The sequence below is a fragment of the Pristis pectinata genome, chromosome 2 (assembly GCF_009764475.1).
Source record: "Pristis pectinata isolate sPriPec2 chromosome 2, sPriPec2.1.pri, whole genome shotgun sequence".
Lineage (NCBI taxonomy): Eukaryota > Metazoa > Chordata > Chondrichthyes > Rhinopristiformes > Pristidae > Pristis > Pristis pectinata.
In genome coordinates this window covers 118,812,192-118,838,673 of record NC_067406.1, presented here as the reverse complement: position 1 = coordinate 118,838,673, position 26,482 = coordinate 118,812,192, and the positions used below count along the sequence as shown (strand labels likewise).

At 41.2% G+C, this 26,482-nt stretch overlaps 1 protein-coding gene across 1 annotated transcript in view; it reads right to left on the bottom strand.

Moving 5' to 3' along the window:
• LOC127582445 (protocadherin Fat 4) overlaps window positions 1–26,119 on the bottom strand; it is a 293,967-nt gene extending 267,848 nt beyond the window's left edge. The window contains exons 1-2 of the mRNA XM_052037709.1: window positions 23,621–26,119; window positions 13,527–16,415 (exon numbers count right to left, since the gene is read on the bottom strand). Of these exons, the coding sequence (XP_051893669.1) occupies window positions 13,527–16,415; window positions 23,621–25,831 (5,100 nt within the window). The 5' untranslated portion in view covers window positions 25,832–26,119. The remainder of the gene's footprint in view (window positions 1–13,526; window positions 16,416–23,620) is intronic.
• Between the last annotated feature and the right edge of the window lie 363 nt (window positions 26,120–26,482).

Genomic DNA, 26,482 nt, shown 5'->3' with positions numbered 1-26,482 from the left:
ATTGCTTTATCTTATCTACCATGATGTTTATTTTTGGTGTTCTCTTCTTCTTAGGTGGTCCCTCAGGGCCAAGAATGACCTGCTTCCACTCCAGTTGTATATGTTCTGAGGTGACTGATGAGGACCCGCATTCTCTTCTACAGATGGGAAAGGAGGAGCTTGATGAGACAGATGAGTGCATAGTCTGGAACTAGTGCCCCTTTCACTGTTTATGCTGGGCTTCTGTGTGTTCCCAATAAATTAACCTGAGGTTTTTAATGACATCCCAAATGCTCCTTGTCCATTTTGAGCAGTCATCGGCCAAGGATTCACAAGAATCAGTCAGAATATTACATTCATTCAAGGAGACTTTGAGAACATCCTTGAATCTTTTCTTCTATCCATCCGGTAATCTCTTCTCCTGAAGAGATCAAAATAGAGTGTCTCATTCAGAGGTCTAGTTTCATGCATGTTAATGATGTGGCCTGCCCAATGGAGTTGACTGACCATAATTAGGGTCTCAATGCTGGGTGTTGGGCTGGGAGAAGATTCTAACCTAATTCACTCATTCGCCCCAATGGATTTGGATGATTTTGCAGAGACAGCTTCGGTGGATTCTCTCCAATGTGTTGAGGTGCATAATACAGGTATCCCATATGTCAGAATCAGACAGGAGGGTATAGATAACTCCTTTCAGCAAACCGTGAGCTTACTGTTGGATTGTGGTGTTGATCTTCGAACATTCTTTTCATCAGACAGCCCAAGTCTATTCGGGTACACTGAAGGCAGTGGAAAATTTTATCCTCCATGTCATCCTTCATTGAGGGCTGGCTCGAGATATGGCAAGTGGTCCAAGTTTTCTGAGGTCCCATTGTGGACAAGTATTGACAAAGGGTAAATGTTATTTGTCAGGGGCAGGTTGGTAGAGAACAATTACTCTGAGAGTGACAATTGTAGGCCCATCTCTTGTATGCTTCAGTGAATACGTTGATGATGACTTTTTGATTCCAAGTATCATCTGCATACTGCAATTGATGACTGAAGTTAGAGTGACCTTGTTTCACAGTTTGAACAGCTTCCTATTTGTCCTATGGATTAGCAACTCTCCAGAAGGAAGCTTGTTAAAGGCAAGGTGAGGCGTTGTGATGAGAAAAATTGAGAAAAGTTTTAATGTGTGTTATGCTGCAGATCTTGGCCTATTTTCCAATACAGAAAATAGCAGCCACATTAAGAATGTTGAAATTTAGTAAATGAATCAATATGTTCTGTACTTGAAGGACTCTTAGTACCTAATGATACTATCAAAGATCTGCAGAAAGATCATATCATCTACCTACTATCTCACTGTAAAATTACATGGAACATATTTTGGAAGTTCATAAGCTTTGTTTTATTTTACTTTGATGCTTTGCTTAAGAGACAGATTAAAATAATATAACCATTCAATATGAACAGTTGTTGCCCTCCTGAGTTTGGTGCTATTTACAGAAAGAGGTTCTTTAAAGTGTGGTAAGACAGTTGTATGTTTTAAATTTGTTCTGAATATTTTTCTCAAAGTTATTGGCCAATTAACAGAAGATGAAGATGTGCTCAGCTTCTGTTCTTAACATGTAGAAATTATAACAACTGATTAGCATGCACTCTCCATCAAATCATTAGAGTGAGTCCCCAGTGAGAGAGAGAATTCTGTTTTAGGCATTACCATTTCCTTTGTTGACATTAATCCCATTGGAAATGTTAACTGCACTGATGCTATATCATTTGGCCAAGAAGCAGTGACACTCATTCACAGCACTTAATGGAAACTAACACTGATATGCAGAATGAGGCACAGCATTCACTGTTAACCCTATCTGACTAACTTTTCCAATAACTAATTGTATTCTGGCTTGCAGGACAAAGTGTAGTTTGTGCATGGTCTACGGGCTGACAAGATTTCTCAGTTTTATTGAGAGAAGGTTTGCTTACAAACAAAGATGCCTTTTATTTAACACATCACAGAAGTTTGTCGGTTGCCAGTTTAGTCAGTAATAATAATCCGAAGGAAAGGGTCTTGTGCTTTTTAAACTCTAATTTACAATATTACATTAGCTTAGTATACATTTCCATGTAAAAATAAGAATAGTGAACAATGGAGAAGAAATTAAGTTTTGGCCACCAATTCTAAATGTTAGCGAGTTTTGGCCACAGGCCATACCTCCCTCCCCAAATTTGATTCTGTTGACTTCAATGGTATTGTATTTAAGGATCTAAGTATAACTGGTGGCTAGTACACTCACACATTTCTTGCAATTGCTAAAAGTCAAGTTTTCCTTTGTTCTGGAAATTGCTTCCTTGGAGTAAAGACCTGGAACAAGGCTCATCTCCAGAAAGTGATTTGTTGACCACTTTTCCTGATCACAAAGCTAACAAAACACTAATTTATTATTCACCGAGTCTCTGCTATAAGATCCTGAGGTAGGGAAAGCAGAGAGGGGAGCAGCAGTAGAAGTTGCAATGTGCTGAACTGAAAAAAACAATAGCAATTTGATTATTTTTTTTATCAGCTTTGACCATCTGTGTTCTTTCAGTCTAGCCTTCATTATCTGGAGTGTACAGCTATGTCAGACTGAAACACAAGCCAACCCTTCAATGTCAAATTTATGCCACTTCCTTGTTTTCTACCATGAACAGACCACATTGTCCTTAAACAGTCAACTAACTGGGAATGTCATTAAAAGGGGGTTGGGCGGATTGTGGGTGGTTGGTAGTGGATTATTACTCTCTCTGCTCAGGAAAGGAGCAGGCAGGCAGTTAAACTGGAGCAGCTCCATTTCCTCTTCAGTTCCTGCCAATTTCTGATTTTAGTACACTTTGTTTGGCTGAAATCTAGCAGGAACCTCATGCATAAATACTAATTGGGGTCCTAAGGCATCAATTGGACCCCAATGACATTTTAACAGGGGCCCTGTGGGCGAAAGCTGCCTGTGACTTTCCTGCTTAACTAAAGCAGCTCTGCAGCTGGTTTACAGACAAAAGGGGCCTTTAACATAAATGTAAAAATTTTCCTTATAGACACCCTCGTACTCCAAAGCTTGCTGCAGAAGTCAGTCTACTTTGCCACAAGCTGATATTCCCTCCTCCAAGACACTCCCATTAACCCCTCTCCACCACTTAAATAGAGGCCAATCAATCAAGGGACTTCCAAACTTCACATAGAGGGATCTGCTGCATGTCCTCTTCACACCCATCTTGGGTGAGAAGTAGACCAGTAAAATTTAAAAGAAGCCCATTAATGAAACTGATGAAGCATCCAGCTACCCTACCAGAGGAACTTCCTGCCGGAAACATGCATCTCCCTTCCCTCACCTGACCATGCCAAATATGTAATATTACTCTACATATGGAGTTAGCCAGGTAAATATTTTGCACATTTGCTTGCATCATTGCTATTATCATGGATACAGTACATACCTCTGTTAACCTAAGGGGAATTGTTGGCTTGAACTGCAGCTGACTTTGCTTTGGTTGAGAAGTAAAACTTTTTTTTATATATACACACATCTGGGTATGACTCTCTGCATAAGTTTTATTAAATAAGACATCTCCCAAGATTCAAGAGCCCAAGTAAGTTTGAAAAGGAAAATCTGGAGGCTGAAATCTTTTTAGGTTTCATTATCATTACATACATTCTTACAGCCAATCTTTAAACTATTGTGCTTTACCCCTCCTTAGTTCTTTTATTATTCTAATTACAATGTTAATAGCAGGCTCTTTTTTTGCAGACAGCTAAGAGCAAAAGGTGATCATAAATCTCACTCAATTACCCTGAAAATACATCTGTGCGCCAGGATGTAAATGTTACTTTCAGGAAAAGTCATAAAACGCAATTCAAAGAAAATATTTTACAAGTCATTATTTAAATGCAACAAATGCTTTAAGAATAGCATTTTCTTGTTCTTAATATTTCACAACTAATTTTATTACCTACAACTTACTTACATTAGGCACGTTCAAGAAATTATTATGCTTTACAAGTGTAACACCAAAATCATATTGTCAGAATATACTGCCACATGATTCATCCAACTACAGGAGCATTTTCCTCAGTAATTTTTTGTCTGCATCCATGATATTTTTCCATATATTCCCATTTCTGTACAGTATAGTGCAGACAACTGAAACCTCCAACTTTCTTAAAGTTGTCGCATTCTACAGTGTAACCATGTGGCCGCTATACAGAACTCCAAACAAGGAGCAACTTTATAACTTCACAAGGAAACAAGTTGGTACCATTCACAAATCAAATGGGTACTTCCATTTATGTAGCTTATGTCATATCCCAATGTGCTTCAGAATCAAAGGGTAGTCATTACTGTAATACTGGAAGTGTCGTAGCATCTACAAACTGCAATGTGATGAAGACCAGATAATTAACTTCAGTGCTGTTAGGTGAAGAATAAGTATTGACCTGGGTAATGAGGACACTGCTTTCCTTTGGAATGCCATCAGATTTTTCAAGTTCACTTAAGAAAGCAAATAGACCATAGTTTACTGCCTCATCCAAAAGATGACATTTCCTCAGTACTGCACTGGAGTGTGAATCTGAATATACAACTTCCTGACTCTGAGGCAAGAATGCTATTAGTGAAGCCACAGAGTCAACAGAAAGAGGATGAGACTTCAAATATAGTCCCAAATCTGTGTCCAAGAATTCAAAGAGAAGTGCAAAATTACATTAGCACTCTGAGTTGCAGTTTCATTTGATGATCTTTTCCAGAAGAGCAGTCCTTCAGTTAACGTCATTTTCAATACCTCCACGAACCCATTAACCCGAGAACTTAGCAGCCGTACGCTAATCTTTTGAATCTGGTATTATTTGAAGATGTGGCATTTTGAAGTATTGCTGCCCATCTGATTGGTAACAATCGTTTAGCTTCTCAACCAAGACGGTTGGAAGCGGAAATATTTGCTGTACACAGGGCAGCTGTTTCTTTAACCATCTCAAATAAACAAATAAACTTTCCAGGCCTCCAGAGCAATACATTGGTCATCTGTTAAGCCAAGTTGCAGTTTTGACAAACACCCGGAAAATCAGCCATTACCAAAAAATTTACTACTGTGAATTTTATTAACATATTCAAAACCACAGCATCAGTTCAGTTTTTCTCGACAGTTTACTATCTTTTTGGATCCAAGTGAATATTTGGGCCAAAGTGGCTTGGTGGACATGTTATTCCTCTGAAACAACCATGAACTGCAAAACATTTCCCACGACACAGCTCTCATCCTGGTTCTCCACAACTGGCATCCTATCATTTACTTCTTGTCCTCCTCTGCTAAAATACATTGGTCCATATATTTACTCAAAGCCAGGAAATCAGCGAGTGGTAGGAGGAGAATTTATGGCTGGAAACACACATTGCATCCTGCTTAACGGCAGGACATTTTTAAAATTGTTTCAACAGATTTCCCATACAATATCCAAATTGTTTGACTGTCTGTGAATCGAGCTTGAAAGCAGCAGGACAGTGGATAGGTGGATGCCAAGCAAGTCCATTAGCAAGAGGGGAGGTGAGGTATTCTGACATTCCTGTTGGAGGGGAGGAGGTTGAAGGAATTCAGACTTGTTGGTATAGGGGACTAATCAGACATTATGGGGTGGTTCGCTTATCACAAGGTTCCAGTTGTGTGATGATAATCTTGATAGGTCTGAGGGAAACACTACTGTTCTTGCAATAAATACTTACCTGACGAATTCAGCCCCTCTCACTTCCTTTACCTTCTGGGATCCCAAGGGCTGTGGACAAGTTGCATCAGCAGTGTATTTCTGGCAGAATCAGGCAATTTAGCCAAGGATAGCCCTTTCTGTGTTCAGGTTACACAGATCCTACAAGGACTTCTTCGAGTTGTGCACCTAATGGCTGCACTTGTTCAAGAATACCCAAGGACATATTTGCCAACTTCAATACAGCAGTTTGCAGATTCACTCCACTCCCTTGGCCATTAAAGCTGACAAGCTTTCTGACTCTGCTTCTTTCCAGGCTGCTAAATGTAGATCACTATAATATTAACCAGTATGTATATCTTGCAAGTGACAGATGCTCTCTTTCATCCAGCAACTGAAATCCCTCACTTTAGCTTCACTTTAAGCAGGGAGTCAGCAACATCCCTCAAATCCCCAAGCCATATGCTCCCTCAGTACTTCACACCAGGCAGTGAAAGCACCACTAATCAGCCTCTAAATATCAAGCTTATTTCGCACGCAGATCAGCAAATACTCTCACTCTTTGCTACAAGGGACATTAGAGTACAGGTTCTGATGAATCTCTTTATTGATTAAGCAAATGCAATGGCAGCACCTCAGCGTTACCTTCTTCTACATCTCCTTCCAGAAGATTTGAAGCTGATTTTGCCAGGATTCCTCATTTGGATAAAGAAGTCCAAAACTTCTGAATGGTGGTCGACTTACTGCAACTTTCATACATAGCAAATTGATGTCCAGTATATTACAAAGTAAACAATTATTCTGTTCCAATCCAAGACTTTACAAGGTTGGAAGGTTGCATGTGTATGCATAAAGCAGTCAATTATGGAAAATAGTATTGGGAGAGGTGAAGCTTTAGGAGATAAGGAGTTGTGGTAAGTGTTTGTGGTTTGTGCACGGCATTTGAGTTGTATTGAGTTAGAAGTTGTACCTAGACTGTAGTACCCAGGATAAGTGTCATTTTAAGGAAGTACAAAACACAATGCTCTCCCAGTGTAGGCAGGAAGGGGAGGGGCAGCTTGAAGGTTCTTCATTTCTTTATGAACTGTTGATCAGTCCTGGCTGTGAGGGAACAGGATATCACTGTTTGTAAGAACACCTGGAATATAGTACAACCAACTTTGTTGAACACTTTGGTGTAGAAAAATCGAGGTGTGTGAATCAACTGCATTACATCCATTTGCAAAGCTTCAGAGTTTTATCTGCCTGCTACCTTGGCATAGTGCCTCGTGCACTGGTGATACCCAAAGATGTAGCTACCAAGCAAGTTCTGGGAGTGGGTGGGTTGGGGATGGTGGGGAGCACTGGGCGAGTTCAGAAACAGAGACTTGTGCATTTACTACACTTCTTACACCAATGCTGATCTTTTTTTTAAATTTCCTCATTCCAAGAAACATGTGTGTAACTCCCTCTGCTGGTGAACTGTGTATATCTCCAACTTACCTACAGTGTAACAAGGACAGAATTAACATCAAGTTTAACACCAAGATATACCTTTTAAGATGCAAAATAATTATTATCTGGACTTCCTTCTTAAAACACATTGTATGCTGTCTTTGGTTGGGAGGACAAATAAACAGAGCCGAACTTTCCTGCTTCACTCCATTTACAATTCTTCGTCCAGAAAGCAAGTGACATCATCCTACTTCACAATGAAGAGTCGAACCCTACCCTAAAATGCACATGTTAAACTCCTCAAAGGGAGCCACTAAGTGGGACTGTAGCAGGTTGAATGCAGACCTGAACTGTAGCAGTCTTTTTGGGTGTGCCAAATTCAGTGCTCACAGCAAATGACAAATCCTCAAAATATTTACAGTTTCTGGCATTTTCTGATGACTGGTCTACATGCCAAACCAGTTAATATCCTAATGACTAACTTCTGCTAGGAAGAAAATCTGTCCATGTAAACAAAAACAGCTGACAAGTTGGAAAATGCCTCATTTAATTATTACTTCTCAACCTTTTTACAAATTGTCCGACATTACCAAAATCATCCTACACTTTCACTGGGTTGAAAACAAGAACCACAGCAACACTGGTAGCTCTATATGGTCATATTCTGGTAGTGGAAGTGAGGGAGAGTGGGCCTAAGATGCTAAATTCCAAGTCACTGTGCTATCCCAAGTTGCATATGTGGGGGTCACTAACATGATTCAAAGAATGCATCTGTGAGCACATGTGCATCCCTTGTCCTGAACACCAAAATAACTTCAAAACATGGCACAGAAATTCAAGCAAGGCACCACAGAAATGGAGCACAACCTTTCTCATCAGGTCTGTTCTGAACCCTTGATTGGCTCTTCACACACACTTAATGAGGTATGTATATGTTTGGTTGGTAGGGTAATTATCACTGTAGATTGCCCCTAGTGTAGGTGGGTAATAGGAAAATCAGGGCAGTGCTAATGGGTAATCGGGAGAGTAGAAAATAGCGAAATACATAAGGAATCTGAGTGCCGGCATAGTCTTGATGGGCCAAGTGACCTCCTTCTATATCATTAAGAAATATGAGATAAATATTCTCTTACAACGAAGTTGATTACACTGGATTTATTTGTAGATGTTGTGGCAGTGGATGTAAACTACAGCTGCCACCACATCATCAAAATTTAATTTTGAAAACACATACCAAGTAAAGCAATCTCTGCATATGTAACGTTTTTTTCAGAATGGTCCAAAAACTCAGATATGTAATTTGTCTTACCCAAGTAGGGGGACCTTTTCCACAGCTGCCTTTAGGCACTCTTTCAAATAACTTAGGAGAGTGTTCACCAATGCTTCTATGGATTATTTTTACTCATAGTTTCTGAACAGAGTTTTACATTTCATGATACTCCCTGTCAATGGCATACTCTAAAGATTCCCCATCCATCAGGTAGGAGGCCCAAATTTATGAATCTTACAAAGCAGTATCAAGTTTCCATTTCAGATTCTGGATTTTCTTCTCTCAGCAATTGGACTGGTGGGTGCTCCAGACTGAAGTGGTACAGGGGAAAATATGAAAGTGGAATACAAGTAGTATGTCAGTCTCAATTTACTGTCTCTACCATAATCCTTTGTAATAATACAAAGGTGCCACTAATCAATCAAACAAAAACTGGAAAATTTTGTTTTGTCCTTCTATGCTACCACAATGAACATGCAGAGGTGCCAAACTTTTGAATCTTACAAGCCGACTAAACCTCCTCCCACCTTGTTTACTTTAAGAACTCCATTCCATTCTCCTGTTTCTCTGTTGTACCTATTCTGTCAATGACAGCCTTCACACTAGTGCCTTTGAGATGTCTTCCCTTATCCTTACCTGTGGCTTCCTCTCCACCATAGTTTATAAGGCTCTCAAATACTTCTGTTCCATTTCTAACATTTCTGTTCTCAACTCTACTCCTTCCATCTAGAGCAAAGATAGTGTCCTCTTTGTCCTCACCTTGCACCCCCCAGCCTCCATATTCAACACATTATCTATCCTCTGTAACTAATGCCATCTTCAACATGACACCACCACTATCAGAGAGAGATCCTCCTCTCCCTTTCCAGTTTTCCGAAGGGACCATTCCCTCTCCATTACTGTGGCTCACTCTTCAATCTTCACCAATACCCAGTCACCTCATGTCACCCTCCCGTGAAGCCTCAGGAGATGCAATACTTGCCCCCTTCTCTCTCCTCTTCCCATCATCCAGGGACCCAACATTCTTCTCAATGCAAAAGTGATTCAACTGTACTTTTTCCAGTTTAGTACTGCATTCAATGCTCATGATGTGGCCTCTACAGTGGAAGAACCAAATGCAGATTGGGTACCCATTCTGTACAACACTTGTGTTTAGTCTGCAAGGACAAACTGAGCATCCAGTTGCCTGTCACTTCAATTCTCCGTACCACATCCGCTCCGATCTCTCCGGTTTTGGCCTCTAATATGTTCCAATGAAGCTTGAGGACTCAACATTAAATTCAACTGTTTCAGATAACTATCCTTTCAACAACCACTACCACTTGTGTCAAGTCTCCAACCCATCATGCACATTGTTTTGTATTCCTTACCCCTCACTCCCACCACTGCTATTTAAGACATCTTTGATTTTTAACTTTTCCTAGTTCTTAAAAAAGGTCACCAACCTGAACTGTTAACTCTATTTCTCTTTTGCCAGATGCTGCTTGACCTGCTGAGCGTTTCCAGCATTTTCTATTTTTATTTTCAATAAAACCATATTTAACATCAGTATCACAAATAGTTATTAATATGCTAAAATGATCAAAAGCCATTACAACAGAGTCTAATCAGCCAAAAATCTTAGGCAATGAAAGAGCCTCTTTTACTTTCCAAATTCAAAATCATTCACTACCACTTTCCTTATTCACAAGGGATTTGAAATACCAAGGATTGTTGAAGCATAGGTAATTATGATTTTTGAAATGCAGACCATTCGTAATAAAGATCTTTGTTTTAAGGAAAAGAGCACATTTCTGTAATCTTACCCAAGCGTAAATAATCCGCATCTTCAGAGAAAAATGTCACTCAGCCCTTTCGTTTAAGTAAATCATATAAGTTATATAAATCACGTCTCATGCTGTCAACAGAATAAGCACAACTGCAACCCTGCACGGCTCTAATCTCTTCTGAAAGAAGACTCGAAAAAGAAATTAATTCAAAGGGATAGAATTTTGAGAGCTTTTCCTGACTGCCACTTAGAACGCCAGCTGTACATTGGCAGAAATCCCAAGACATCATCCATGTTATTTCTGGTGTTCTCATGGATCTCATACTGAAACTAAGATGAGAGACAGAGAGAACCCACAAAGAAATTAATAGTAATAAGCTCTTTAATTTTATTTCAGTATTCTGTAGATCTCCAGTGCCAATGCTCCAAGCATGGTCTGGGAAATGCTGTTTTGCAGCTCATCTACAGTTTAAAGATGTTCCAAGTTCACCCAATGCTGTGACACAGTAAATGTAGTGAGAGAATACATTGTATGACTGCCATAACAATAATAATGCACTTCCTTGATAAGAAATGCTTTGAATATAATTGTAAATTAAGGGTAGTTTAACTTAGACTGCTCAGCAAGATACTGATGGAATTGTAGTGGCTGCCTGTTTTGCCAAATACTTCTATCGACTTCATGGAGAGTAAAACCTGGCAGTAGCTACAATCCCATCATTTTAGGAAAGGAGCTTAAAATTCCTCTTACTATTAACCTACTAATGCACTTTGCTGTTACTTGGATAAGATGCAACTACCCCTTGTGTTATATTTCCCTTTTCTCCCCTCATTGGTAATTACATGATTGTTACAGATATTTAGGACTCCTCTACTTTCCACAATTGACCTATAGCTCCTGCTAGAACTGGTGTTAACATAGCATTGCCCAGGGAGATTTTACCAACAGTCTGGTGTCAAGCGACCATCTCCTGCAAGTAGCCATGTTTCAGGCCTAGCTGGCAGCCTGATTCCAATTAGAATATCAAAGTCATTGTCAAACAGTTTATTCTGCGCCCCAGAAAAACACTGTTTCATTGAAACAATACCACTAGCTCAGAACTTCTTCTATTTTATTTACCTTCTGTTGAAAAACTTATATCTAATTTTCTGCCTATATAACTTCCACCTACTCATACCTTAGACCCATTATTTATAAATCCTCTTCCTGTGACCCAATGTTATCCGTAATTCCACTGAAGCAATGTTAAAACTATAACACCAATGATGAAGCTCTTCCTCATGACCACATATTTCTCTCCAGGAACAGCTGAACAATATGAAGGAGGGGGAGGGATATGGGCAACATTGGGAAGGAGAAGGGACTAAGGAGGACCTGGGTGATGGATTGGCTGGGCTGGTAACTTTTATAATTAGAAAATTTACTGTGGTGTTTCATAACAAATATTAGATACTCATTATTGATATTTATATCTCTTTACACGTCAAAATATTATCTGTGACATTTGTGCATAATTAATTGAAATGTGTGAAATTCTGCTCATTACAATGGTTTGTTATACAATATTAAATGGGTCCCACTGTACGTAATGGGTCATATCACATATCCTTTATGGTATTACTTACAAGCATGCTTTCACTTTAATAGTATATAGATCCTGCATGTAAAATCCAATTATCATTATTCTTCATTCTAAACCCACTAATTACAGGCCATAAGAATATCTTAAGATATCGCAATGACCAACTTTGTGACTGAGAAGGTTTGCAAAAGAAAAACACTTTCAACAGTTTTACACTGTAGAGCAGAAAGATCCTACAAAAATTCTTCATTGTATTACAAATATAATCATGACATATGTACAAAAATATTGTATTATTTAATTATTCAATTAAACTTCAATAAATTTGTTGGAAAAAAATTACTTCTGTTATACAATGTGACAAAACCACATTAGAACAAATTAGCAATCATAAAGTATAATCAGCAATCAAATGTCATTTCCATTCTCCAGTACATTTTACTTAAAAACACAAATTAACAAAGTATGAAAGAAACAACAATGCTTTTCCTGTCAAAAGTCTGGCACCACTAGCCTTGCTCTGCTGTTTGTTATCCATCAGCAGACATTTGTCTCTCTGCATTGTATCACTTGTATAACAGTGCACATTTCATAAGTGTAAACCTTTGCATATCTCATACTACTGTTTTCTCTTGACTTCGCAAACATATCTTTTGGGTTTACTAAGCTACATCATGTTTTTCCAGAGTTCAAAACACACCAAAAAAACAGCCTATTAATGCAAATAAAATTAAAGAGGTGTTCATATCAGAGTGTTAACTAGCAGGCTCCAAAGACCAGGAATATGAGCTGTTATTAAGCAAGGTGCATGCTATATAAAAGGTTTAGGAGAAAAGCTACTAAGCAAGGCCATTGTCTCATCCTTTATAGCATATTCAAAGTCCCAATTTTTGCATTATTTGAAAAGGGTTTCCAAGATTTACAACCAGGAATGTAATCAATGTGATGAAGAATCTGTGCAATGTTGGTTATCATTTTGTCTTCACATGGGCTTTATATACATGCATTTTTATTTTGTAAACAATAAAATATTTAGTTTTATAAATAAAAATGCATTTAAAATTAAATGTTCCTTATCTTTCCTACTCTGTGGTGAAAATAGAATATACAATGGTGGTGAGTGGAAACTAAATATATTCACTTGTTGCTTTGCCCTTTATGGGTTCGAAGGTTAACTTGACTCACAGGTTAAAATTAGATCCACATTCACAGTCAGTCTCTGCATTTGTCCAGATCAACCCATCTGTTGAAGCATGACATCCCATAACAGTTACTCAGACCACTGTTTTCAGTTTATAGAATCAGGTAGCTCACTTTGTAATTTGCAAATGTTTTGCATTTATATATAAAGGTCTGTTTGAAAAATTTGATATAATAAGTAGAAACATTTACTGTCAAACAAAATCTGCACTTTACTGGATTATCCAAAGCATAGTCTGCAAATGCACTTTCATGGAAAATGAGAGCTTTATAAAGATAAAATACTGCAATTATTATAAAAGAAAACTTCATTTTCTCAAAGAATAAGGATAGCAAAAAGTAAAATTAATTTCAGTACTTACATTACAATAAGCATGAGATGTAAATGTCTCTTACATAAATCTTGGTTAGTGTGTCCTTCCCATTATTTAAAAGTGTACACTTGCAACATGCTTTTAAATAAACAAAAAATGCCTCCTCAGCCATGGTGGTTACAAATTGTATCTACTAATCCATTTACTTTGACCTGCGACAAAACCACTTTTATGAAAGACCATTATTACCATTAAAATAATATCCACTTACCTCTGCTTTTTGTGTCCTGGGCAGATCAGAAGATTTCTCAACTGCGTAGACATCCACAAGATAAAGATTTGGTCCTCGCTCTCGATCCAGCACAGCAGCTGTTTGGATGATACCACTTTGTTGTCCTATTGTGAAAAGGCGTCCGACAGATTTTCCACCGCAATGAACTGAAACTATGTAGTACTCCAGTAGTGCTGAAGAACCTCTTGGACTGGCTGCCTTTAAGGAGATCACACTGGTACCAACAGGCTCTCCTTCTCGTAAAACAGTGATATATTTTGGCTGGGTAAAGACAGGTCCATCCGTCCCCTGAAGAATAACAGTCATATCTGTGCTGGTTGATCTTCTCTCCCGCCCAAAATCTACAGCCGACACAACAAGTTGATAGGTGAGTCTAGAAGGAACTAAAGGTGCTATTACTCTAATATCTCCACTATATCGATCCATCATGAATGTGTCACTGTCTCCACTAACTAGTTCATACTCAACTTCTCCATTTGTTCCTTCATCCAGGTCAATAGCCCTGATGGTTGTGAGAATAGAGCCCATCACAAGAGTACTGTCTGCAATCAGAGCATTCTGAGATATAAACACTGGAGCATTATCATTCTGATCCGTTACTAAGATGGTTATATTCTTTAAAGCAAAACGCCTGAAATCAAGTGGAACTGCCTGATCAATGGCTTTAATAGTAAGTTCAAAGAGATTTGAAAATTCACGGTCAATCTCCGCATTTGTTCGCAGTATTCCATCTGAAGCACCGATCACAAAATGGTTTCCTCTTGGTATTTGCTGGGCTATACAATAACGTAATTCTCCATTAATATCAGCATCAGGGTCATGGGCAGCTACAGTCAGTACAGATGTACCAATAGGAATGTTTTCTACAATAGATTTAAAAATATCTCCAGGGGGAAAACTAGGTGCATTATCGTTGAAGTCTCTAACATGAATCACTACTGACATTGTTGAAGATCTTGGGGGTCTTCCTTTATCTTTTGCTGTTATGTTCAAATGGTAAACAGATTGGGTTTCAAAGTCCATTTTTTTTGCAAGGAAAATGCTACCTGTATTATGACTGATGCTAAATGTCCCATGATTGTTACTTCCTGTAATGCTGTAATGAATCTCAGCATTGTCCCCAGAATCTGAATCAGTGGCAGTTGCAGATTCTACAAGCTCTCCAACTCTCATATTTTCCAATGCGTCGATGTGCATCACAGCTTTTGGAAATGAAGGAGTGTTGTCATTTTCATCCAGCACACTGATAATTAAGGTGCATGTGGAACTCAAAGGATCACTTCCCAAGTCGACTGCGAGAAGAGTTAAAGAATAGGAAACTGTAGCTTCATGGTCCAGTTTTCCTATCAAAGTCACCTGTCCTGTGGTACTTTGAATCATAAATTGATCTTCTTCATTTCCTTCAATGATATAGTAATGTACCAAAGCATTATTTCCCTCATCAACATCTGAAGCACTCACACGAAGTACTTGTGTCAAGTTTCCTGCTGATTCTGATATTGTAGCCAGATATAGATCCTTAGTGAACCTAGGTACATTATCATTTGTATCTGTGATGTATACTTGTACAGTAGCATGATCCTGGAGAATTTTTGGCAATCCTTGGTCTGATGCAGTTACTTTAAAGCTAAAAACTGCAGCTCCTCTTTGCCTCATTAAAGCCTCCCTGTCAAACTGGTGCCTACTGGCTAATTCTCCAGTGACTTCATTCAGCTCAAAATCAAGCTGGGCTGTTTCAAATGTATACTTCACTTCACCGTTAAATCCAAAATCTTTGTCTACAGCATTGATGTATCCAACAGTTGAACCAGCTTTTTGCTCTTCTTCAAAATGAAATACATAATTTGTGCTGTTAAATAAAGGTCTGTTATCATTTACGTCTTCCAGTATTATGGTCACATTCACAGTTGCACTCAGAGGCTCCACTGCTCTGTCTGCAGCAACAACCATCAAGACGTAATGGCTTTCAGTTTCACGGTCCAATTCAGCTTTAATGTATAATTGCCCATCAGGAAAAATACCAAATCTTTTCTCCTTGTTTCCTTCTATAATGTCATAGGTGATCTCTCCATTCACTCCTGAATCTTTGTCAGAAGCCTGGACTTTGAAGAACCTAGAATTCACAGGTTCGGCTTCTGAAATAGTGATTTCATATGAAAGCTGGTCAAATACAGGTGGGTTATCATTCACATCATGCACATAGATAGTCAAAATTAAGCTGGATGAACGCTGGGGAACACCCATGTCGGAAGCTACTGCTTCCACCTGGTATGAGCCTGCATTTATGTCAAGAGGTCCATTTAAAGTTACTATTCCAGTTTTCTCATCGATGTGGAAGAGACCTTTTGGATTCTGCCGCAAGGTGTATGAAACCATGCCATTGATCCCTTCATCAGGATCCTTAACTTTAGCTTGAAAAATTGTGTGCCCCAAACCCCAATTTTCAACTGCATTAATACTTTCAACCACATGAGGGAAATGTGGAGAATTATCATTCAGATCCTTGACTGTGATATTAACTAAAGTCTCCCCAGTTACCGTACCACCACTTGCCACAACTTTTAACTGATAAAATGCCATTTCTTCTCTGTCTATCGTACTGGCTGTATTAATTTGACCTGTTGATCCACCGATGGTAAACATGCCCCTCTGGTCTCCTGAAGTGATGAGGTAAGTGATGTTGGTATTAAGATCAAGCGTAGAAGCAGATACCGTGCCAACAAGGGAACCAATAGCAATGTTTTCAAAAATAACAAAACTGTAGCTGCTCTGGCTGAATGATGGAGGTGTATCCTGTGTGTCAATAACCGTGATGGTTACAATAGCTAGTGTCTGCGAGCGGAGATTTCCACCATCTGTAGCAACTACCTGCAATCAAAAATCACATGGAAAAACATTAGATGATGATTTGAAGGGAAAAGCCTTTAGTGTTTTGTTACCAAAAGAACAAAGGATAATATGAAAACATCTTAGGAGGGATGAGTTTGCAGGAAGAATAAAACGCAAAACGCTATCTGAGATAATTTAATTTTCTTATTTGATTAGAAGAATAAGTAAATATATAACATAAAGCTGAACACTTAATGATTCTGAAGAATTATTTAACATGGCATCTACTCAATTATTTTCCATCAGGATTTCCTGAATACCCCAAATGCACAGAACTAAGCTTGCTTAAAATAAAAAAAGGGGTGGTCCTCTCAAGCAACACCCCACCCAGCCCCTCCCTACTACTCCCATCCCACTCCCACTAAGGTCAACACACAAATGGTCCTGAAACAATTTCCATTTCATGCACTAAGTATTAGAATCTCTAGTGAGGTATGGTACAGCCAAATGTAGAGAAAAGATTTCTTTACTTTGCCTCCCAACACTGTGTTTCAGAAAATTAATTCCCACGACACCAATTTTTCAATCTTCACACTAATCAGAGTTTGTCTAAATGACATCACTAGGAAGTTCCAAATTAGAAAGAATTTTATGCCTTAGGTCCATGTATATTAGGCATTTCATGCAACCCTTACAACTAGCAGGCAGAGAAGATTTTCATCCTATTAATTACAGGAAAGGCAGCACAATGCTTTCTATCTGCACTTAATGATTTCTATTAATCTTATTCAAATTTAATTACAGTACACTTTGCCAGATGGCCAGGGAATACCTCAGTTCTCCTGGTCTTGGTCTTGTTACGTGTTAAGAATGTCATCAATCTGATTTTAATCTGAGCTCAGGTATCAATGGTCTAATCCACTGAGTTTTCCAAGCCTTATTTTTTTAATTGATGAGCACTCTCCCTTTATAAATGTGATTTTTTTCTCTTCTCCCTTACTCGAGTTTCCCTTTGTGAAAAAAAATCTCAAGAGATAATCTGTAAACAGATTTCCATCTATTCATTAATTTTGTTTGATATAAAATTATTTTTCCCTCCATGACTTTTCTGTGTTTGATTTGTTGTTGGAGAATCCTGCTTCAAACCTCCCACAGTGTTTCCCCAAAACTGTGAGGAGCAATGTAAAAGAACTGAAGAGTATTTTACCCAAATGAAAAGTATCACGTCTTTTTTTGTCACTTTACTATGGTAACAACAACAACTTATATTTTTACAATATTTTCAATAAAATTGTCCTGCACTCCTTCACAAAATCATTATATAGCAAAACTGGCACAGGTCCAAAGGAAGAGATGCTAGCCCAGGTAAATAATGGGTCGGTTAAAGAGTTTCATCTTAAAGGGGGGAGAGTGGGTTAAGATGGAGGTAGCTGAATTATAGAAGTTGAAAGACAAGAGCACAGCTAGGAGAGCAGTGGAATAGTTGATATGGTGTATTTCTGTAGATGTAATTCTGACTAGCCTGAGGGGGATTCACAAGCAGTAAAAAACACTCTTTTCCCCATACCATATCTCCTGTAATTGTACCCATGTCTTTTGTTTTTTATGTGTATTTCATACTCTTGTCAAACATCACTGTATTTTATGTTGTGCAAATCGGCATAAAATTTGGAACTCTAGAAGATGAAAATATTTATATTATAACCATTTTTATCAAAACTATATTATAAATAAAAGGAGAGCAAAGAAGTACGCAGCAGAAGAGTGGAAGGGAGAAAAATATATACCCAGTGATCTTCATATAAAGTGTTTGAAAACCTAAAAACTTCAGATTCCTGGAGCTCCGCAGCCACAGCCCCGCCATTGAATATCAGACCATTGTCTTTCCTGACAGTCACAGACTTCATTTCTGTGGGAGTTCTTCCATCCACAGCCTCTAGCACTATGGCTTCCCAACCCCATACAACCCACTTCTACCTGCCCAAGATTCAAAATAAGAACAATTCAGGCTAACCAATTGCCCCACTAAACTTATTTCTTCCTACCATGACTCTATCCTTTCTCCCTGGTCCAGTCTCCTCCCACTTCTTTCCATGCACCTCTGATGCCCTCCACCATTGACAGTTCCCAATTTCCTAGTCCCAACCAGCACAACACCTATCCATTACAAGCCCACAGACTTTCACAGCTATCTTGACTATTACTATCACCCACCCCACTTCCTGAAAGGACTCCATTTAATTCTCTCAGTTTCTCTGTCTCCATCATATCAGCTCTGATGAGGAGTCTTTCCCCACAGGTATCTCTGATATGTCTTCCCTTTTCTTTATCTGTGACTCCTCCTCCACCTGAGTTGTTAGAGCTCTTGACCATGCCTCATCTATTTTCCGCAACTCTGTTCTCACCTCCTTTCCTCCTGAACATAACAAGGTCCCTTGGTCCCCAGCAGACTCCACATTTAATGGATCATCCTTCCTAATTTCAGCTACCTTCAAAGAGATTTCACTACGAGACACACCTTTCCCTCCCCTCCCAGCATTCTGAAGGGATCATGCCCTTTGTGACTTCCTGATTTCCCTCCCGCTATCTAAGAAACTAAACAGCCCTTCCAGGTGAAGTAGTGATTCGTTTGCACTGCTACTAATCTGGTGTTTTGTATTCAATGCTCATGATGCAGCCTCCGGGAAAAAACAAACATTGCTTGCATGACCGCTTTGCAGAGCACCTTTAGTCAGTCCACCTGAGCTTCCACTTGCACATCACATCACAAACCCACTCTGCTTCCTACATTGTTCCAATGAGGCCCAATGGAAGCTTGGGAAACAGTATCTCATTTTCTGTCTGGGGTTTTGCAGCCTTCAAAATTCAATATCAAATTCAACAATTGCAGGTAAATTGCTTTCTCTATTTGCATCTGAACTGGCTGGCTCTATTGTTGGTTAACCATCTGTAATAATGACTCAGCTTTTCTCTCACTATTAATACTACATGATCTGCTTGGCACCTCCTGCCACTTTAACCTGCATTTCACATCCTTCACATGTTTCTTTGTTTTTTTCTCTCTCTCTTTAACTGCCCTCATTAATCTGTAAATCACAACCCTTCATCAACATCTTAGAACCACGGCAATCCTGGCCTCACCCTATCAGAGATGCTTCCTTTGACCTATTCATCCCTTCCTTCCTCCCCCACCCTCTCTGCAATTTAAAACTATCTTGCTTTCTCTCTTCCCTCGTTCTGAGGAGGAGCACTGAACCAAAACATTAATGTAATTTCTCTTTCCACAGGGATTGCCTGTCCTGCTGAGTGTTTCTAGCCATTTTTTGTCCATATAAAGTATTTTTTCTTACAACAAACAATATGATTATTTTGTTGATCGGGAACAAATTTCTCTACATAATTTGAATCATGGAATCATGCATAACATTTCAGTGACTACAATTTACATGGGTACTCACATTAGAACAAGATAGGAAAATAATCAGTCCAACCCAGCTTAATTATACAATGGACTGGAAGCTCAAGACCTGTACCATGTGATCACAGTAACTGATGACAATAGAGGTTCCAGACAAGTTAGACAAAAGAATAATTTCAATTTTAAAAACAAAGAAAATGTTTTTTTATCATTTATTCACTTGGTTGTCAGGTTTTCTAAAAACAAATCACTTTGTTTACACACTGACTTTTTCACCAAAGTGAAAACCAGTGTCCTGCCTCTTTCCCTTCTGGAAAATCTTAAGGACTATGTAGATCCAGGCTTTGGAGTTCAGTATGCAATGTGAAGATGGAATGTCCAAATGCATTAGTTTTAAGTTTATTTGATAATCATTTTAATAAATGTATTCCTTATTTCACCACTGAAGACTTTTTATACCAATTTTGAGCATTTAGTGATATTATGAAGTTAGTCTCAAAGTTCAGTAGCCAAGTCTTCCAAAACTCTTAGATCAAGTATTTCCTAATACTTTGCATTTATGTTGTCATCATTCCTCAAGCTGAATATATTGATTCAACTTTAAAAACCATTAATGCAAGATAGAATGCATTAAATATTACTAACAATATGAAAAGACTCAACAATTAACTTACAGAAATTTGGATTATGAATTGAACAAGTGCTTTGCCTGAATCATTATACTCAAGAACTTAGAAAATGCATTGAGGTTCAACTTCTTCATTGGATTTCATGATATTTGCATTTGCAATGACTTTGCATTTCATAATATTTTTGTACATCTTTAGATACATAATTACACATTGTGTTGTGATTTTACATGAGTTCAGAGTGTGGACTAAGGAAAATATAAGGTAAAATTATGCTTATTATCATCATTTACTTTTTGGTGGCATGAAATTATATATTTCCTTTACCTGTTAATGCAGTCCTTTCTGTACAATGGAATTGCCTTCAGCTAACAAAGATGAGCTGACTCTCCACAAACATCACCCCTTTCTATTTGTTGGAAACTTCAAAGCTTTGTCTTAAAAATCCTTTTAGTCTCCATGTGAGACAGTGCCTCATTTCACCTCTATGTTTCCATGCAACCATGGCACCTGGATTCAGGAACTCAGTAGATTACGAGGAATCATGTTTATGTCCTTTCTCTACCATAGCACACTGACAATCTATTAAAAGGTTTCCTCTCTAGGAAATAAATATTTAGTTACACATTACTGCAATTGGAATAGCAACTGTTAAATCTGTCGTAATTAAGAACTTGTTCAACAGGACTGCATAACAATGACTTTATATTAAAAAACCCTGCTTTGTAAAATTGAAGGAACATCAAGTCTGGTATATTATAATTAGATCCTGATGTGGATTTAGCATAGTGTGAAAATAAATCACAGTCCTATTTCACTTTCTCATATGTGAAAAAAAAGTTATCATCACCCTGTGACTTTCAAGAAGTGCAGTGTGTTCTTTGTTACTGAGTTATGATCCCTTGCCTGTGCTGAATTAACTAATCTCAGTTGGCCAACAGTTAAGGCAACACAATTGGAAACAGTGGTCTAAATCTTGCGTCCCAAAAACCTGGTGGACTGGGGTCATGTCCGTGGATAAATTACAAAAAAATCTGAAGTGGGAACTTAAAGTACCTCAAATTAATATTTTGTTTTAATGGCAGCAGGAAGAGTATTATGCAGCCGATTTACTCCCAGGAAACAAGTTGGTCTCAAATGTTACAAAAAGGCTGCTTTTCTTCATTTTAATGGTCTCTTTTTTTAAAACCACAAGCTACAGCATTTCCCATTCCTTGGGAAACCTGCCAGATGAAAGATGATGAAGAGGACTGAATATGTTTGGTAAATATCTTGATAATGAAACTTGTGGGCCAGAAACACCAAAACCAAGAAGCTACAAATACACACATGCACACACACCTAAATAACCATCTGAATCTCCTACGCTGCCATCTCCATTTCAATCAGAACCCCACCTCTAGAATCCTCTGCAGTGCCACAATTAGGACCAGACCTCTTGCCCTGCGAGCTGAGTCTATGTTCCACAACCTGAAATCCAACCCCCTCCAAAGAAGACATTCCACAGAATCTCAACTTCCTCCCTTGACCTGGGTACTCTTTCTCTGATTCCACAATGATTTTCTGCCCAATTGCACTCAAGTGTTTGCATTCTGGAAAGGTTCCCACCTGAAAAGCTCCTAAGGGCAGTGACATTATTTAGAGGACTCCTGCTGTTAAATTCCCTCCTGGGCAGATCTCAATTCCAGGCCAATATTGTTCAAACCTGAATCAGGAAAATTTGCTATTTGGATAAGATGCCAAATGGCCATCACTGTTTGTGGAATTGCATTCTGGGAATAATGTAGTGGGAATAGACAAGTGAAGGAAAATATTAAGTAACCACCAAATGCTTAGAATTTATCAATGAGTTTCATTAATTTTTTTTGAGCACCCATTCTTGGTCATTCTAGATGAAAGACGCTGATTGGAGACTCTCCACGCTCTGTGGAAGGTCTGGGAAACTTAGCAAATCATAACCCAGTAGGATGTTTCCTGGTGAATGGCCCATAATCAGCATTAGAGGTGGTCTGGAAACAGGCTGTTGCTTAACATAAGATAGTATGTAATCCAGGGTCGCCATTGAGGAACGAATGACATGCATGTGTCATGTTGTTGATCTTAACTGTAGTTTAATGTGAAGATTTTATTAATAAACATCCTTAAGGGAGTACGAAGAGCAAAGGGTCATCAGTATAGAAATCCAAGGATCCCTGAAGGTGGCCGGACAAGTAAGGTAATGTAGTGAAGAAGGGGTATGGGATACTTACCTTCATTAGCTGAGGTACAGAATATTTAGACTGGCACAGTGACACAAATAGTCGAGCCGGTGCCTGGTACCAAATACTTGGTTCAATCCTGACCTCAGCTGCTGTCTGTCACGTGATAGGTTAATTGGCCACTGTAAATTGCCCTTAGTGTGTAGGCAAGTGAAAGAATTTGGAGAGAGTTGGTGAGAATGTGGGGAGAACAAAATATGGAATTAATGTAGGTTTAATGTAAGTGGGTGGTTGATGGTCAGCACAGACTTGATGGGCCAAAAGGCCTGTTTCCGTGTTGTATCTCTCAGTCTTCATGGCTCATTGTTATATTAATATGCTCCTTGCAGATTGCCAGGATCAGTGACTCATAAACTCACTAAGATACCTCCCTCCAACAAGGGTGTGGGAATCAGAGATCCAGCCATCCAGCTTCTTGTGAAGGATTGAACATGAATGATAGATGAAAAGATCACTGATAAAAGAATCATTACCAGCAAAATAGCTAAGACATAACGGTTTCTTCAAAATAAGGTTATAACACAGAAGTCATCATTAATTTTCCAAGACCCTTCATCTCCAACTAGATCAATTTTATCTCTAACTGAAGCAGTTTCTGGCACAACATGTAACGCACAGTGCAAACTTCAATGGCTGATTAGGGCCAATCTCCATGGAAAATTGTGAAAAAGTCATCTGCACATGCTCAAGAAGCATACCTTGAAAATGTGTTTGGAGCGCTTCCAAAAGTAATGGGGGAGGAACAACAGCTGTGGCAGCATGTCCCTGAAACAAGGCTTTTAACGTTGGGACGTCTGTTAACAGCAGCCCGGGAGGATTTCAGCTCCTCCTCACGCTTCCACTCAACAGTGTGTACTATTGAGTCGCTACTTTGTTGTAGTTATGTATTTATGCCGCATGCTAAGTGAAAACAATGTATTTCGCTACAAATGGTCTAACCTGCAGTTGATAAGCTGTCCTCTCCTCTCGGTCCAGTGAAAGCCTGGTGGAGATGACCCCCGTGTGGTGGTTGATCTGGAACCTGGAGGTATCTCCCGCCGTGATGGTGTAGCTGACCGTCCCGTTGCTGCCCAGATCCGGGTCGGCAGCCGACACGGTGGTGATGTAGGCGCCGGGAGGCTCGTTCTCCTTAATGTTGGCGAAGTACTGCAGCGGGTAGAAGGTCGGGCTGTTGTCGTTGATGTCCAGCAGCGTGATGTTGACCCGGGCCACCGAGGAGAGTGGCGGCTCGCCCTTATCCCGGGCTTGCACCCACAAGACGTAGTCGGCCTGCTGCTCCCGGTCCAGCTCGGTGAGGCAGGTGAGGAGGCCGGACACCGGGTCGAGGCGGAAGAGTTGCCGGTAAGCGGGCGGGGTGTCGGGGGCCAGCAGGTATCGCACGGTGCCGTTGGCGCCCAGATCCTTGTCGACGGCGGTGAGGGCGGCCAGCGGCGTGCCCGGCGGCGAGTGCTCGGCGATGGCCGAGCGGTAGGAGGGCCGGGTGAAGGTAGGCGCCTGGTCGTTGACGTCGCCGATGGTGATGCTGAGGGTGGTGTAGGAGGTACGCGGCTGCAGGCCCTGGTCGCGGGCGCTGATGTTGAGCCGGAGCTCAGCCGCCGTCTCCCGGTCGAGGGCGGCGGCGCTGGTGATGAGGCCGCTCTCCTCGCTGATGTTGAACCAGCCCAGCCGGTTGCCGGACACCACCGAGTAGCGGAGCTGCGCGTTGAGGCCCGAGTCGCCGTCGGTCGCCCTCAGGCCACCGATATAGCTGCCGAGCGGCACGTCCTCGGCCACCTGCACCTGGTAGAGCGGCCGCTCGAAGACGGGCGGGTGGTCGTTGATGTCGTTGATGAAGATGAGCAGGCTGGCGAGCGAGGAGCGGCCGAGCGGCAGGCCGTGGTCGCACACCGACACGGTCAGGTTGTAGGCCGGGATGCGCTCCCGGTCCAGGGCGCTGGCCACTTTGATCAGGCTGAGTCCCGGCACCGGCGACCGCTGCACCGAGAAGTGCAGCTGCTCGTTGCCCGCCAGGATGGAGACGGAGATGTTGCCGTTGGCCGATGAGTCGGCGTCGCTCACCGTCAGCAGCGCCACCACCGTGCCGATCGGTGCGTTCTCGTCCACCGCCGCGAACCGGGAGCTGGCCGGCAGGTAGCGGAACTTCACCAGCGGGTCGTTGTCGTTGACGTCCAGCAGCTTGACCGTGGCCTCGGTGCGGCCGCTCAGCGAGGGGCTGCCGCCGTCGCTGGCCCGGATCACCAGCGAGTACTCCTTCCTCGTCTCGTAGTCCAGCTCCTCCTTGACGGTGAGCACCCCGGTCAGCGGCTCCATGTGGAAGGGGCTGCCCTCGTCCACCGAGTACACCAGGTCGGCGTTGGCCGCCTGGTCCAGGTCGCTGGCCGTCACCTGCAGCACGCTGGAGCCAACGGGCACACTCTCGTAAATGCTGGCCTGGTAGTGAGCTTGCGAGAAGCGCGGCGAGTTGTCGTTGGTGTCCTGAATGGTGACATTGACCTGCAGGTAGCCAAACCTCTTGGGCTGCCCGCGGTCTTCCACTTCCACCAGCAGCTGGTAGAAAGGCTCCGTTTCTCTGTCCAGCCCGTCGGTCGACACCAGGTGCAGGAAGGCGCCTTCCCCGCTCGGGTTGACCGTGATGTCCAAGCGGAATTTCCCTTCCTCGTTGCCCTGCACGATGCGGTAGGAGCGGTGGTCCACCCCGTTGGAGCCGATGTCCGCGTCGGTGGCGGTGTCCAGGATCACCTGCCGCCCGCCGCTGGGATCCTCCCTGAAGCTCACCACGATGCTGGGTTCGGGGAAGACGGGCGCGTTGTCGTTGACATCCAGCACGATGATGCGGACCTCGGTGGGGTAGGTGGGCTGGCTGGACAACACCACGATGTTAATCACGTCGCTGGGCAAGGTTTCGCGATCGATCACCGATGTGGTGCAGATGACACCTGTGGTGGCGTTGATGGCGAACAACGCGTGGTTCTCGCTGAAACGGTAGGTGAAGTCGGGCTTGGTGAGTATGGTGCCCACCAGGGTCTCGGGCGGCAGCTCCTCCTCGATCTGAAACACTTGGCGGAGTTGGTTGGACGCGGCATCCCAGCAAAAGCTCAGAAGCACCAGCAAGACGGCGAGAAGATTGAAGCTTCTACCTAACGGTACCATGGTACAGGAGTGTTCTCAGATCACCTTTCCAGCAAGATATAGCTTTTCCAAAATGCATCAAATCTGAGCGAACCTAGGGGCTAATCCTAGCAAAGGCACCGTTGGAGTACCTTGTAAACGAGCACCGTCTCCACGATTTATAGAAAAGAAAAACTAGTTTGTGTTTCTTCAACCGCTTCTCTTCAGAAAGTTTTTCAAAGCTGCTTTAGGCGTTTTCATAAAGTTCCTGTAAACTTTTGGTTGATACACTCCAACTTTGTAATACCGTTTTTATCCCCCCGTTATGTCCTAACTTGCAGATTGCTGTGGGAGAGAGTGTTCAGATACAGTTTCAGCGCACTGCCGCTTTCGCTCCGGCACCAATAAAGACATGACTCGCTTTGGTCATTCCCCGGGATCTTGCTCTCTTCCACTCTCTCCCAACACAACCAAACTCCACAGCACAGGAAAGACTCCGCCCGCCCCTCAATCTGCCACTGCCGCTCTGACCATTGGTTCGTACTTGCATCCCACCGCTCCCCCCTTCCCAAATTGTGTTCGTCCCCCTGCGGGCAATGCTGCCGTCAATCACAATGAGTGGCGGCGGGTCCCCCCCCCCTCCCGGGAATGTAGGTTGAGCCAGCAGCCAACATGTGATGTAAGGTGAGGGCC